The sequence below is a fragment of the Cryptosporidium parvum genome, chromosome 6 (assembly GCF_000165345.1).
Source record: "Cryptosporidium parvum Iowa II chromosome 6, whole genome shotgun sequence".
Lineage (NCBI taxonomy): Eukaryota > Apicomplexa > Conoidasida > Eucoccidiorida > Cryptosporidiidae > Cryptosporidium > Cryptosporidium parvum.
The window spans coordinates 201,147-218,192 of NC_006985.1; the positions used below are offsets into that span (position 1 = coordinate 201,147).

Consider the following 17,046-nt stretch of genomic DNA (forward strand, 5'->3'; position numbering starts at 1 on the left):
TTCCCATGTTCAATTTAGATTAATATTTATTTCAATATTAAACAGCAGGTAATAGGTACCATTTCAGCCCGCCAAAACATGCCCCACTTATTTCCAATATTATTATCAATGCTGTATAAGTAATATAAATAATATAATAAGAATAAATATAAATATGATCCATGTAATAATATATTAGATAAATTAAAATTTATCTATAATTTACCATTATTTTAGTTAAATTAATAATTTATTAGAATTTGTGAAGGATAATAAATATTAATCCATCGAAATAAGCTTTATGTTTTAATTACAATTATCCAGAATTAAGGTTTAATAAAGAATTCATGCTCAATGTTGTCTTGCCATATTATTAATGGCATAATATTAATTGGTTTATTATTTTTTTTAAGATTTGATAATATAAGTTCACAAATTGCAGATTTTCGTCTGCCTGAAACTCGCTTATGCACCAATCCATATACGTAAGTTTGACGTAATTTTCTTTAAAAAAAATAACTTTATTTGATTATTTGTTTATATTTTAAAAATGAATTTCTAGTTTTGGATTTGCAATAGAACAAGATACTGATATTCAATTAATAGATGATGATATTTGGCCTTTAAATCAAGTCTTCTCTGCCGGTGGTAGTATTTCTGACAATGGATTCCAAATATTGTTTGCAACCGCAAAAAAAAATTCTTATGAATTGATCATTTCAGTTTATCCATTGCTCACTACAGTAGTAAGAGAATGTACTTATGAAGGAAAAGTTGTAAGAAGGCTTAAATCCGTAGTAGAACATTCCCCAAGATTTGAAAAATGGCCATTCTTTGATAAGTGGGTTATTAGCTTTCAAAGACAAGAATATGGAATTTCAATTTCTTTTAACCAAGGTTATACTGAATCTTTATTTTGGAAAAGATGTCTAAATGAACCAATAGTCAGCGTTAAGGTAGAATCAAAAGATGCCTATCTTTCAGCTGACCAAGTTGATTGTATCGTATCAGAATGGAGTTCTTGGTCCCAATGTAGTTCAAGTTGTCAGATAGGTACTAGATCAAGAACTAGATTAATATTAAGACCAGCTTCTTTTGAAGGTACCACATGTCCAAACTTGATAGAAAATGAAGGATGTAACACTAGCATATCTTGTGAAGATTGTGCCTATTCTTCTTGGTCTCCTTGGAGTGAGTGTAGTGTTACTTGCCAAGGTGGATTTCGTTCTCGAACTAGAAAGCTGATTTGGAAATCTGACATTAAAGGGAGATGTGAAGATAATGAATCAGATATAGAATCTTGTAATGAACAAAGTTGTCCAGTAAATTGTAGACTCTCAAGCTGGACTTCATGGAGTATATGCTCTTCTACTTGTGGTCCAGGTAATAAGATGAGATATAGAATTATTTTAGCTCAATCAGATCTTGGTGGAGTACAGTGTCCGACAGAAAAGGAAATTACTGAGCGTGCTTCATGTCAACTTCAAGAATGCGAAAAATCTTGTTCAACTGGAGAAATTTGCAAAAATGGTGGGACTTGTATTGATATCCCTAATAGCGGTTTTTCTTGTGAATGTGCTGAAGATTATTTTGGTAAATTTTGTGAACACAAGAAATATAGCTGGTGGGTTTATTTTGTTTTTTGCATTGCTACACAAATTATTATTGGAGCAATTGTAAAGAGTACATTCCTTTCAAGACCTGCACCAATTACTGAAACGCCAGTTACTTACAACCAAGAATATGCTTTCAATGATTATCCGACAGCATTTGATCAAAATACTGACATTTCTGGTGTTTTTTAATATATACAATGATCAAACTCTTCCAACCCTAATTTTTTAACAATTAATAAATCAATTTATATATACATATATATACAATATAAATATAAGTAATCAATTTTAATTTTTTTTTTGTAAATGTTTTTCTTTGCATGACTTTTTGTGTGCAATTTCCATAATATTAATTTTTATGTGGTCAGGCGCCACTGAATGCCGGTATAGGACAAATAACTAATAAATATAATGAAATTATTAAAGTGAAAATAATAAAAAATTTGATTTATAAAAACCCCAAAAAAATCCCACAAATTAGCAAATAAAAGTTTAATAATACAATATAAATATTAATTTAAAAAAATCAAGTTTGGAACACAAACCTAATATGTATATTAGAAGTGAATCAGAAGAAGAATTAAAGCATGGGGAAGAAATTGATGAAGTTGGTTGTTTATTAATATTTGATGAAACATATAAATCAGTTATTGATTCCTTTCCATTGAATGAAGGAAAGAATTATGTATGTGGATCAACAAGATCAGTTTTTGAACCAATTAATGAAAAATCTAAAAAGAGAGCAAAGAATACAAAATTCAAGGGTAATAGTAAAATTAATAATGAAGATTATCATGCAATAATATATGTTGAACATGGTGAATTTTTTGTTGAAGATAATAACACTGATATTGGTACATTCCGAAAAAATTTGAAATATAAAATTCAACCAAATTGTAAATATGAATTAATTCCAGGGGAGGATTTATATTTTGGTAATTTAAAAACTAAATTAATAAGGTATGATTCTATGGATTCAATTGAGACACCAAGATGGAAAAGGCATAGTATTGAAAATAATGATAATAATCATCATCAAATACAGTTAGAGAATATTGAAGAAAGTCCAAAAACTAATCATATAGAAGATATTGATTTAAATAAAAGTAAAAAGAAATCTTTAGGAAATGAGTCAACATCAACATTAAATGATGATATTGAAAATGATTCTTTACTTTCAAATAGGCCAAAAAGGAAATCTCCTAAATGTATTAAAGATGAAAAGATGAATAACTTACCATTGTTAAAAAGTAACAATACAGATAAAGTAATATTATTATGGACTGGATGTACCCCAACAAGTAAAGATATGGAGTTAATTAAGAGAGCAAATATAACTTCAATAGATTCTGAAGATCTTGAATTTATGTCTGATCAAGTTACACACGTAGTATCATCTTCAATAAAGAGAACATTGAAATTTTTATGGGCAATATCAAAAGGTCTTCCCATAATATCTCCATCTACATTAAGAAATATATTAAATTCGAATAGAAATAAAGATTTAAGCTATAATGAATTTAATGATTTATGTATGAATCAATTACTTTCTGATTTGGAAGGTGAAAAGAAGTTTGGTTTTTCTCTTAAGAACTCTATTTGTAAAGCACAAAATAATATTCCAATATTCAATAATTATAAGTTTGTTATTTCCCCAAATATAAAAGTTCCTTCCATTAGTGAAATCTCATGGTTATTAAAGTCAAGTAATGCTGAAATTATTCAATTTGAAAAAGCTAATAAAATTCAAGACAAATCTAATTTAATATTTATCGGTACTGTATTGGATTCTAATAAATTATTTAAGTAAGTTTAATTTAATAAATAAATTTATATTTTATTTTAATTTTAAATTTTAGGAACCAAAAAATTTATTCAATTGATTTTATTTTTGACTCCATAATTAAACAAGAAATTGACATTAGTAAAAATATTATCAAAATATAATAAAAACTATACCTTTATTATTTTGTTGACTATTTATAATATTTACCACTTAAATTCAAATGAATTGTCATATTTTTCTTCTTACATGCATACATGCCTACATACCTACATGTATTTTGTCATTTTTCTACTTTTTTTCAAGAAATTTTCCATTTACATATTACCTCTTTTCCCGCCACCCCCATACCGGTATACACATAATTATTAATTTGTTTTTAATGTGGATGAAATTAATATGCATGCATGCATGTAAAATGTTGAAAATGACGTGTATATATACATACAATAAAAATGTGTAGATAAATATTTTTTCTTCTAAAGCATTGAATAACTATAATAATAATATTTGAATATATAAATATATATATTTAAATATTAAATATATATATATATATATATATATATGTAATATATATTTATTTACTTATATTAATATATAAAAAGTCAACAATAATTAATTTGAAAATAGGATTATATTGAAAGAAAAAACAAAGATAATAATAATAAGAAAGTAAAAAGAGAAATTTAATCAGTATTTGCTCTTGTTAATATTAAATTTAGTACAATTTTAAAAAAAAAGGTATATATTTTTAAAAAAATACATTTATATTGATTAAAAGTACAATTTTCAAATAACAAAAAGAAAATGAATAAAAAAATAATCATTTCAATAATTATTGGATTATTATCCATAACTTTTGTTCAAGCATCTACAGTTCAGAGTCAATTCTTTAATCCATTATCAATATTTTCAGGAATTGGAAATTTATTTAATGGTATTACTAAAGGAATTCAAAATATATTTGAAACATTTATTAAAGAAATTATTCCACCTCCACAATTAATAGATCCTAAATATGATATTAGGTCAATTACATCAGTACAACAAGATATATTAAAAAATATGCCAATTTTGGAAAATGATTTAAATTCTGTTGGAGAAGTTGTTAATGAAATGGCTGTTGGTGCAAGTATAAATGCAGCAAAAGGATTACAAATCACACAATCAGTTTTGAAACCTGATATGACTGGAGCAAGTGAAGCATTAAGAAATTTAAAGTCTGTTGATTCTGTTGATAAAAAGAAAAGTTTAAAATCTGCAGCAAAAGCAAAATCTCGTGAATTTCTTGAATCGCTTTCAAAACCATCAGAAATTGTTTCTGATTATACTGCACCAATTATTGTAATACAAGCACCAGAATCTGATCCTACGCAATTGATGACAATTAATGAGATTATTAAATGTAGAGGTGGTAAGAATTGGATAACTGCTCAAGAACATATGATTAAAATGAAAGAATATAGAAAACTTAAAGGAAAAAAGAAGAAGCTTTTGGATGAAGAAATTGAACAAATTAATCAATTACTTGATGAAAAGGATACAATTATGACTGATTTAAGAAATAAACTTAGAGCAAATGAGGTCAAGATGGTTGAAAGTCCATCAGATGTTACTACACTTGAAAATAAATTACTTAATCAACAAATGGGTTATTTGGCTGAGGAAATTGTTGTTTTAGATAAACAGTTGGAAAAATTACATAGAAAGAAAAAGGATTAAATTCCCAATAATATTAAAATCATAGTTGAGATTAATATTGAATAATATAATATAATATAGAGAAGGAAAAAAAAAAAGGAAATTAGATTTTAATATTTGAGAATTTTTCTATTATTACTATAACTGTTAACATTTATTATATAGTTTTATCTTTCTGAAATTAAATTATTTGAAAACCTTTTTCATCATTTTAAAAGAAAAATAAAAAAAGCAATAATTCTCAAATATAAATATAATAAATTTATTAATCACTATTTAAAGTAATAACAATGATAACACACTATTTGGAAAATCTCTTGTATATTTCTTCTCCCAATCCCAATTAAATCTAATCAACTCTAATATATTGACAAACTTTCTTTCTTTCAAAACTCTCTAAAAATCCAACTCCCCAGTTATTTCTTGATTTTTGAATCAACATGTCAATTTCTGACACCCACATTGCCGCTAATTGTGGGGTTGGCGCCTTTGCATGTAAAGAGCAATTCTTAACATCAATAAAATAATTACTCATGTTGAAATTCTGATTTTGGTATTGGAAATTATTATTATTATTATTATTACTGCTAATATTATGGGAATCTTGAGAGTTTAAGTTATTAAAATTAGTCATAGAGTTGGAGTTTGGCCCATTAATTAGTATGGGGTTCCCCCCCACTCCTCCTATATTAGCTTGTAGTAAATTAGAGTTCGAATTACTACTCATATTGGAATTTACAATATTTTGTTGTGCAGGAGATAAATTGCTAGTTGTTCTTGAAAAACTACCAGTTCCTGTCCCTATTCCTACTACTCCTGTAAGGCCATTATTATTAGTTATACCAATATTACCACTACCACCACTACTACCAATAATATTACTAATATTATTATTAATATTACCAGCAACATTACTAGTACTATTATTATTAGTTATATTGTTTCCAATATTAAAACTATCCAATTCTCTTCCTCCCCAAAAGATAATAAATCCTGTTCTAGTTAAATCTTGTGGATCAATACAAATACTGGTAATTCTTTCTCCATATTGATTTGGACGTATTGAAAGTATATCTAGTAACTTTTGTTTAAAACCACTATCATATATATAAATAGAAAAATCTTCTATTACCATATAACCCAATTGCCAATCCTTATTATTATCCATTAATCCACTATTACAATAATACTTAAATTGTATCATACTTTGACAAGGTTTATATTGATTCAAGATCTGATGATAATAATGCCATCCACTACCAATCATACTACTACTATTAGTACTATTAAAAATCATATTGCTTTCAATAAATCTTCCATTTGATGATGGAATATGTACAGATACATTTTGTCCTGAGCCTAATAAATAATTCAAAGCAGTATTCTCTGTTGTTGCTGGTTGTAAATAACAACCAAGATCAGAAATATATCTACCATAAAATGTATTTGTTAGAATTCTTGATAAATGTGTATATTTCTGATACATGTTTATTGCCAAATCAAACAATAATAATTCTCTATTATTTTCTCCTTGATCTAAATTACATATTTCTGATACATTCAATGTATTATTTTGAGATCCATTCAAATTGGATCGAATATTTCCAGAATCTAAAGTAGAATTCATACCAAGTGAATATGTTGAGCTTTCTCTTATTCCTTTTTCTATTAGTTGTAATGGACAATCATCTACCGTTAAACGAGTAGAAATCATTCCAAATAAATATCCAGGAATATATATTTGAGAATAATAATTATAAATACTTTCCCACCATTTTTCTTCTCTTTCCATAAAATCTTGTAAAATTGTACATCCTGTTACTCCATTCAAATTTAATAACGATAATACAGAAGTTGGAGAATATAATGAAGTTCTACCAAGTAGAAATGATGAAATTGCTTCTTTTTCAGGACTATCATCTCCTAAAGCTTGAGAAAGAAATTCTAATGAAAATGATCTCTTCATATTTGATGATGATGACGATGATGATGATGATGATGATGATGATGATGATGATGATGATGATGTTGTTGTTGTTGCTGTTGTTGTTGTCGCTGTTGTGGTAATTGTTGGCTGATTTGGATAATTATTATTCGTACTTCCTACAACATTACTATTACTACCTCCACTTACACCAGTACTTGTAGTATTAGTATTATTAGTAATACTCAAAGATTGTTGTATATTACAATTATTTGTATTTATATTAGTATTACCGACTCCAACTCCTCCAATTCCTCCTCCACTACTACTAATATTACCAATGCCATTATTATTACCGCCAACACCAACACCACCTGTTGCTACTGCTAATAATCCTGATCCTGTATTTGTTGAATTTATTGCTTGATTTTGAATTGAAGTACTATTAGTAATAGAACTTGTACTACAACCATAATTAGAAATTGATGAAACTGAATTTAAATTAGTAATATTGGAAGAATTAGAGGACGAAACTGCTGAAATTGAATTATTTCTTGTTCCAGCTAAAGCTGTCATTATTGTAGATGATGGTAAAACTCCAGTCGAATTGGCGCCAACCATTGAAGTAGAATTTGATGGTAAAACTAAATTGTTTGTTGAACTACTACTAATAGTATTACCACCACTACCAGAAACTGGAATTGTTAAATTATTTTCATTATTAATACCAGAAGTAATAATATTACCAGAACTTCCACTTTCATAACCTACAACTGATTGACTATTTCCTACAATAAGACTCATTTCATCAAAGTTCAAATTACTAATTTTTTTTAATAATATTGAATCATTTAAACCATTAATAGATGAAGTATTTGTAGTATTATTGATATTATTATTATTATTATTATTATTATTATTATTACTATTACCAATATTATTAATATTATAGCCATAACCTTGAACTATTGAAGATGAAACATTCTTGATTACATTCATTTGTTTATTCCAATGATATAAATTATCTTTATTCCAAGATATAACTAATCCTGAAGAAATTCCACCCAAACTTTCCATATAATTATTATTATTGGTATTATTATTAGTATTATTATTATTACTATTATAATAATCAATATAACCTGTTGGGTTTAATTCATTAATACCTTCCAACATTATTTGGCTAACTTCATCTCTTATTTCATTCATTGGTACTGATATTGATGATAAACCATTTAATGATGTTGCTATTGGTACCATAATAATCTTATTATCCAGATCTAATGATTGATTTACCTCAAAACCAGGGGTTGATGATGAGGAAGAGGAAGAAGAAGAAGAAGAAGAAGAAGAAGAAGAAGAGGAAAATGATGATGAAGATATGTTATCTTGACCATTATTATCAACTCCACCCTTATTATTACAAATTCTTATTAATTTAACTTCAAACCTCAAAATTAAAATCATCTTAATGAATAATGATAAATCAAAAATACGATATTTTTCTTGAAATTCAAGACATTTTTCATATAGAGAAAGTCTTTGAGATGTTAATATATCATGTAAATCTGCTAAAATTATCAAGCATTCTCTAGTAGCTTCTTCTGACATACAATCTTGGAAAAAGTGACCAATCACATCCCAATCTTCTAATAATTTGGCTGCTATCATATTCATATTGCTCATATCATCCATTGCTGATATTCCTCCTCCTCCTCCTATCATTGAATATGATGAATCTGTTGCCATTCTATCTAAACCTTCTCCTAAATTGTTATTATTATGAAATTTATCATCCAAAATCTCAGATTGAATGACTGAATAACTCAATGCAAATAATAACAAAGATTCAATATAAACCCTAATAATATACTCCAAAACTAATTTTGATACCTCATTAAACAAACTCTTCTTAAGAGAAATCTTCAAAACTCTTAATTGAGGCCTTAAAGCTTCTTTTAATATTGCATCCATATCCAAAGATAATACATATTTCATTAAATTATTATCTTCATCTGGTAATTTTGAAATATTATTTCTAACATTCTTTAAACCATTCAAAAAATGAGATTGTATTCTTCTATACCACTCTTTACATGTCTTAATTGCTAAATACATCTTTGAAATATGGAATAATAAAGTAAACCTTTTTGCTTCTCCTCTCAAGTTTCCTGGAGAGTATAAATCCAATATATCTTGAAGTCTCTCATCTTTTAAACCTGATATTACCATCATCTGATTTGATATTCCTGTATTGCAAGTATTTGTATTACCAGTACCAGTATTAGTATTAGCACTATTACTATTAGTATTAGTATTATTATTGTTATTACTATTATTAGTATTGGTATTAGTATTAGTAGTATTAATAGTGCCAGTAGTCAAATTATTATTATTATTATTATTATTATTATTATTATTACTAGTAGTAGTAGTATTAGTAGTATTAGTAGTACTAGTACCAGTACCAGTAGGATTACTAGTTATAGGAATATTTCCAGCAGAAATTGATGTATTACTACCAGAATTGAGATTATTTGTCGTATTATTATTAGAATTATTAGTAACTATTGGAGCCATTAATCCTCCAACTGATGATATTCCAGTATTATTTATTGAAACTATTGATGGAGATGGAGAAGGAGACGGAGATGGAGAAGGAGAATTCAAATTAGTGTAACTTGAATTATTATTTATAGGCATTACTGCTACTCCACTTCCAACTGATCCTATCATTGGAACTTGAACTGTATCTAAATTTAAACCTGAAGATTGAATTGCTTCTGATATATTAATAGTACCACTTGTTGTAGTGCCAATAGTAGATGTATTAATAATACCTGTAATAGCATTATTAGTATTAGTATTAACAGCATTATTACTATTAGTATTATTATTGTTATTATTATTAATAGTATTAATATTAGTATTAGTAGTATTAATAATGCCAATAGTCGAATTATTATTATTATTATTATTATTATTATTATTAGTAGTAGTAGTAGTAGTATTAGTAGTATTAGTAGTAATATTAGCATTAGTAGCAACAGTAGTAAGAGTGGTATTACTATTATTATTATTATTATTATTAATATTATTGCTATTGTTATTATTAGGATGAATAGCAGTAAAAGCAACACCATTACTATTACCAATACTAGTAGAAGAACAAGTACCAACTGGTATAAAATTTCCTGATCCAATATTACTATTACTATTATTATTACCATTAAGATTATTAGTAACAGCTATAGAATCACCACTAGATGTAATAATACCACTCATATTACCAATATTAGTATCAGTAACTTCCATTGATTGAGTAGTATTCATCCTTTTACCAATACCTACCATTGTATTATTTACAAGTATTCCAATATTATTATCCATTAAAATTGCTCCATTCTTTAAATATTCCTGCTCAAATTTATAAAGCAAAAATGGATTCCATCTTTCTAATAATATATCCAATTCATCACATTTACAAATACAATATTCCATTCCATTCAATAATCCACAAATAACCTCAGAAGAAATTGGAATCCTAGAATAGTCCATCTCCTCAAAAAATGGTCTTTGATTGAAATAACATCTCCAACATAAACAATCACTACCAACTACTGTACAACCATCATAACCTTCTTTTTTTAATAATCCTCCCTCATACTTTTTAGAATCATCATAAAAGAAGAAATTCTGTTTTTCATGACCCAATTCTGTAAGACTACATAAATTATGTAATACAACATCCCTGATTGCCAATTGATATTGCATTAAAGCATTTTGAACTGTCATAAATAAAACATTTCTCACTTCCACAGAATAGTGATAAAACCTTAAAGAAGTAAATAAATTGACCATTGAATTTAATGATGAAAATGCTTCTGAAAACAATGATATACGTAATGTACCTGATTCTTTATCTCTAAATGTTTTACCCAAAAAACATGTATTATGTATAGATTTAAAGATCTTACTATAATAAGGCTGAACCAGTTTTTTCATATATAAAGAAGAAAAGTTGAGAATCAAATATTTGAATTTAGAATCATAAATACCACAAGATTCATAACTTAATCTTAAATCAACCAAAAATTCTAAAATCAATAAAATATCCAATTCTCTCATTAATTCATTTCTTCTTGTAAAACACTCTTGTATGACCATTAATATTGGTATCACATATTTATCATGAACAAATCTTAATATATCCACTCTTGGATTTGAAATCATACGTATAGATGCTTGTAATAAATCTCTTCCTGTTAAATTAAACACTTCTAAACCTTGAAGAATTCTTGGTATTGGAATAGTAACAAAACTACTAGAAATTTGGTATACCATTCTTCTAATCCAATTTCTTCCTACAATAGAACTTTCAAGTCCATTCCTACATCCTGAATGAAAGTTATTATTATGATAAGAATCATTCAAAACTCCTAATAATGGAGATATCCTTCTAAAATCACTATTACTACACATTAAACCTCCAAAATTACCATTAATGATTCCATTAGAACCAATTCCTGTGATCCCATTTGAATTAATACCAGAAATTGCAGAAATATAAACCAAAGTTTTGTAAAATAAATGAGTAATATTCTCATCTAAAAGCTCCTTTGGAATACTATCAAATGCTCTTAACTCATCATGTAAAGTTCTTAATCGATTTTCTTTTGCTGCATGCCTAGCTCTACAACTAGCAATTAACGCTTCCCGCCAAATTTCTGCATCAGGACCAAATATAGAAATAATTCTCATTGACACTTTTTCTGATGAAAGGATATTGTTATTTCCAATACTATTTTCACCTCCAAAAACTATACCATTTTTTGCAAGATCTGCAGACATGGTAGAAATGGACTGAAATAACTCATTATGGCATTTACTATTATTGCCGCCCAAACCATATAGTATAAGTGATGTATTTTGGAATAAATTTGTTATTGAAGTATATTTGGTATCTTTGAATTGAGAATTCTGTCCTAGAGCAGCATTAGTAGAATTAGTATTATTATTAGTAGTACTGGTAGTATTGGTAGTATTATTAGCACCACAAACTGGTGAAGTCATTGCAACAGTATTTGTTTCAGATTCAATATTTGAGGCTAAACCATTCAAATCTCCCATATTTTGTCCTACCTCTGAATGAGGTGGTATCTGAGAATTTGTATCTAACTCTTTATCTGATCCTGATAAATCAGCACTAATCACTTTTTTATGGCCTTCGTGAGATTCTTCTTCTTTTTCATCATCCTGGCTCATAAACTCCTCTGAGTCACCAACACCACCACCACCAACATTTTCCAATCCTCCCTCCAAAGTTGATTGATTTGTTTCTTTTTGATCATCTTTCTGTCCTTCAACTTCATCATCAGTTGTAATATGAACTTCTTCTTGATATCCTTCATTGCAGTCTTGACTTCTTAAACTAGCCAAGATGCTACCCATAGGAACCTGTAATCTAAATTGGAAACCAGTTTGAACTTCTCTAATTTTACTTGAAAGCTGAATATTATCCAATTCTATAACATATAAAGGAGGAGAACCATCATAATCTGGAGAAAATAAGTACAAACAGTCCAATTGAATATTAAAAGGAAGGTTCTCAATCTCCTTATAGTCACCCGTAACTGAAGAACTTAAACCCAAAGATGAATTTGAAGAAGCAGAGACTGAATTTACATTTGGTGAATAACCTAATTTAGATCCCAATGTCTTGGTATCACAAGGCTTTAATGAAAAGTTATTAGGAAGAGGGAAAAATGCTTCATTATTGGCAATAGGCCTTGATGATATCAACAATGCAAAGAATTTTTGAAGTGATGATAAGGGAGGATTTGGGTTATTAGAAGAAGATGATGAAGAGGATGATGAAGAATCACTTCCTGACATTCCTCCAGAAGTACTGGAGTTGAGTGAAATATTTTGAACTAGATGTTCTAATGTGGGTAAAGGTCCAATTTCCGCATAAATAGTCCCAAATAAAACGTTATCAAGATGAGATCTCATCCTGGTAAAACTTTGTATATTCGGCTCTGAGTGTTTAGAGCCTTCTGGAGTTTGATTAATTTTCCCAAAACCGCTTAAATCCCTCAAAGTCTTAGTCCTTTTTAAGCTACTCAACTCTGCTCCCATCATACTTTTACTTATTTTCAGATTCTGGCTTCTATATGTTCCATAGAAATGCCCAGGAATTGGCTTTCTATTATTACTTATTGTTAACCCTGTGGCTGAAGTAACTCCTTCATCATTCTTTAAACAATATCCAGTAGTTGGAGGGGATGATGATGAGCAAGTACTTGTACAATACGATGAACTTCTTGTTCTGTAGTAACGCCTTCTAGATCCTATTGTACCTCCTCCTGAACTATCAATCATACCCCTAGACGTCTTCAATGAAAAAGATGAAGGAGAATGGTGAGATGAAGATGAATTCTGTAAATATGATTGTCCTTGTGTTTGTCCATGAATATTCCCTAAAAATTGATTTCCTGTAGAATTTCCAGGAATATCTGGATATAGAGACAAATATGGAGAAGTAGAAGGGGATAAACATTTTACACTGAAAACATAGTCGAACCACAACCTGGCTAAAGACCTTTGAATACCTTTAGCTCTCAGAAACATCTTCTTACCTCTTAGAGAAAATGTTAAAGGAACTTTATCTTCTTTGGCCCACTTAACTTTTCTCTGAGTCTTTAAAGCTTCTGTCAAATATGTCTGAATATTTCCTGTAGTGTCCAGTAAAACTTTACTAAAATTGTAATGATTAGAAGCATCTTTCAATGTTTCCACACGTGTTACAGCATTTACAACCATACAAATGGATTCCAACCAAATATCCTTATCTCCTGGTGATAAAGCTCTTAAACAATAATCTCTTCCAAAAGTCCTTATCACAAAGTTTAAAGCATCTTCTATGTGTATAGCAATAACGCTTGATAAGTTAATACACCCGGATGGTTGTTGATCAGGAAATGTAGGCTCTTCTCGCCAATATAACAAAGCATTGTCTGTCAAATTTAGTTTAAAAAACCTTTTTTGAAATCCTTTAAATGCTGTTGGGCTCAGTTTCTCTAAATAAGAACCCACTGTAGGGTTCAATCTTGCTGAAGTTGGTAATTTTAAAGTCTCAAAAATCTTATTGGAAATCTTAAAGTCAGTTTCTGCATTTGTCTCTCCATTTGAATTGTTACATTCTAAATTGTTACTACTACTTCCATTTTCATTATCACTATTTATGTCCTTCTCACTCATATGTTCATTCCCCAAACCTTCTTCTGTTGATAAACCATGACGGCCTTCAACATCTGAAGGACTGATTTCCGATTTTACACATTCCTGAGCTCTGGAATCGTTTTCTAATACTACGTCAAAATCTTCAGGGCATGGAGAAACCCTCTCTCCCTTATTTGTTTCAATATCACTTCTCATTACTTCTGTATTACTTTTACTAGTATTAACGATCTCCTTATTCTTCATTATCATATATTTCTATAAAACTATATTTATTTATGTTTAATATTTCTCCAAATTAAAACCTTTATATACCTAAGCTTTAATAAATAGTCAAGATCCCTTCCTCCTAGACTATTTTAAATTCTTTAAAGTGCTTGTGAAAAAAAAAAAACAACTATTCTTTATTGTTTTTGAGTTTGAAATTTGTATATATTTGAAATATATACTAAAATATATAAGATATCCTGTTTCTATCTTGTTTAATAGTAACACTTAATTCTATAAATACTTTACCTTGATTCAATATTCTTGATTAATGTAGTCATATATCTTAATATCCATGAAAGACTTGTATGTGCATATGTATTAAAACCAATTTACATGAATACACCCGAAATTATATTAATATTTCAAAGAAGAAACTTCTTCTAAAATAATAATGTGAAAATTAACTCAATTACTTCAATTAGAAGTGTTCTTCTGCATTTTAACTTCGCTTAATTTCCGTATATAATCAATAAATAACTTGATTTTCTACTTTGACTGTTGATTTTTACCACAATCACAAGTTTTATTAATTTTTAATTTTGCACAAACTTAGATATTTTACTAATTTACATACGTATATGCATATACATAAGTATTTTATTTACAAATATATATACATATATGTATTTTAATCTTTCCTTGCTATAACAAATTGGAATATTACTCTCGAATTATTACCCTTGATTAATATCGGGGGAAAAAATAGTATTTCGTTCCTTTCCCTTGATCCTGAAATAATTACAAAATATTCTTCCAAAAGACCAAGCCTATATACGAAAAAAAAAATCCTTAATTTGAAATTTATTTGGGTATTACTTTTCGAGGATTAGTATATATTAATTTTCTTTCTCAAGAATATTAATTTCTTTTTTTTTTTCGCTTCCTCCCCAGCCTTTCAATATTTCTTGTTAAAAAAAATTTAATTTTGTATTTCGGGGTTAATAATTTCTTTTTTAATTTACTATTATTTAATATATTACTTATTATTTTGGCAATATCGGTGCTTTTTAGGCGGCAACATGGGCGGCATGTGGTTTATGTGGGGGGAATATTTAAATTTGAATATTTTGGTATCTGCAAAAGAAATAATTAATCAATGATAATAAAAAAAAAAAAAGAAGTGGCCCCCTTCTAAAAATTAAAATAATATTAAGAAAATAAGGAAAAAGACTGATTCTTTTTTCTTTTTTTTGAAGAGGAACTTTAGCCTTATTTCTTGTAACACTCTTCTAATTAATCCATTAAGGAACTGAATTGAGTCACACAAATACACATTGTAAACATAAAACGAGTTAATAATGGGTCAAGCCTGTTGTAATAAGAGTTTAATGGCATATTGCCTGAGCTACTTAGTTTTAGCTCTTGCAATTCTTATCACAAACTTTAAGCCTCTTCCAATTATAGTTCAGATGTTAATGTACACGTCATCAATTATTTATATTGGATCTTATTTATCTCTTTCTCAAACAATTATTGATCCTAAAACGGGAGAGAAGGATCGAAGCACAGAGTCGCTTTCCAGGAAAGATGCAATGATGTTCCCAGTCATTGGTTCTGTTGCCTTGTTTTCACTATATTTGGCATATAAATTTCTCCCTGTTTACTGGGTAAATTTGCTCTTGACTTCATACTTATTCATAATTGGTGCAGTTGCACTAATGGAGACCATTTTACAGTTCATATCAATTGTAATTTATAAATGTGATGATATTTGTAAAGATACTAAATTGATAATTGTTGACACTCATTTTAACTTCTTTGGATACTTTGAGAATCCAGATGATCCAAGAGGCCACGAAATTAAGATAACTATTCATCATTTGTGGTCACTTGCACTTAGTTTGGCCCTTGGAATCATTTGGATAATAACAGATTCGTGGATTATTCACAATCTCTTTGCAATTGCTTTCTGTATCCAAGCAATCTCTCTCATTTCCATTGGAAGTTTCAAAATTGGAGCTATTTTATTGTGTGGATTATTTGTTTATGATATATTTTGGGTATTTGGAACAGACGTTATGGTAACAGTTGCAAAATCTTTCCAAGGACCAGCTAAACTCATCTTTCCTGTTTCATTTGATCCATGGAAACAAAGTATATTGGGTCTCGGAGATATTGTAATTCCTGGACTTTTCATATCTCTATGTTTGAGATTTGATCTCAAAGATTACACAAAGAAACATAATCAGAGTCTTTACCATTTGATTTCCAGCTCCCTACAAACCCCCACATTTTGCACAGTTTTAGTCTCATATCTACTTGGACTCATTACAACCGCCTGTGTTATGTTATACTTTAAAGCAGCTCAACCTGCATTACTTTACTTGGTTCCATTCTGTCTTATTAGTATGGTCTTGTCTGTAGTGTATAGAAACAAGTCTTCTGATGCTTGGAATTATTCTGAGGAAGCTGACTCTGATGAAAGAATTAACGACTCCAAAGAGAGCTCCGAGGAGGATAAGTCACAGAGTAAAACTTCAACTAGAAAAAAATCAGATGTATTAAAACAAAAAAAGGATGATTGATTCTAA

The 17,046-nt window shown here is 28.4% G+C and overlaps 5 protein-coding genes across 5 annotated transcripts; 4 read left to right on the top strand and 1 right to left on the bottom strand.

The window, feature by feature from the left end:
* Nucleotides 1–333: 333 nt before the first annotated feature.
* On the top strand, nt 334–1,784 carry cgd6_800 (CpTSP9, extracellular protein with 3 TSP1 domains and an EGF domain; the record flags this gene model as incomplete). The annotated part of the gene is made up of 2 exons (XM_627454.1): nt 334–464; nt 542–1,784. The coding sequence occupies 2 exons, from the start codon at nt 334–336 to the stop codon at nt 1,782–1,784; spliced, it is 1,374 nt and encodes a 457-aa protein (XP_627454.1).
* Nucleotides 1,785–2,145: 361 nt separating this feature from the next.
* cgd6_810 (swift like BRCT domain) lies at nt 2,146–3,405 on the top strand (the record flags this gene model as incomplete). The annotated part of the gene is made up of 1 exon (XM_627455.1): nt 2,146–3,405. One exon carries the CDS (start codon nt 2,146–2,148, stop codon nt 3,403–3,405), a length of 1,260 nt encoding a protein of 419 aa, XP_627455.1.
* Nucleotides 3,406–4,188: 783 nt separating this feature from the next.
* Nucleotides 4,189–5,103, top strand: cgd6_820 (predicted secreted low complexity protein with a signal peptide; the record flags this gene model as incomplete). Its single annotated transcript, XM_627456.1, has 1 exon — nt 4,189–5,103. One exon carries the CDS (start codon nt 4,189–4,191, stop codon nt 5,101–5,103), a length of 915 nt encoding a protein of 304 aa, XP_627456.1.
* A 328-nt stretch (nt 5,104–5,431) lies between these two features.
* Nucleotides 5,432–14,497, bottom strand: cgd6_830 (conserved hypothetical protein; the record flags this gene model as incomplete). The annotated part of the gene is made up of 1 exon (XM_627457.1): nt 5,432–14,497. One exon carries the CDS (start codon nt 14,495–14,497, stop codon nt 5,432–5,434), a length of 9,066 nt encoding a protein of 3,021 aa, XP_627457.1.
* A 1,316-nt stretch (nt 14,498–15,813) lies between these two features.
* Nucleotides 15,814–17,040, top strand: cgd6_840 (shanti/Ykl100cp/Minor histocompatibility antigen H13-like; presenilin, signal peptide peptidase family, with 10 transmembrane domains and a signal peptide; the record flags this gene model as incomplete). The annotated part of the gene is made up of 1 exon (XM_627458.1): nt 15,814–17,040. One exon carries the CDS (start codon nt 15,814–15,816, stop codon nt 17,038–17,040), a length of 1,227 nt encoding a protein of 408 aa, XP_627458.1.
* Between the last annotated feature and the right edge of the window lie 6 nt (nt 17,041–17,046).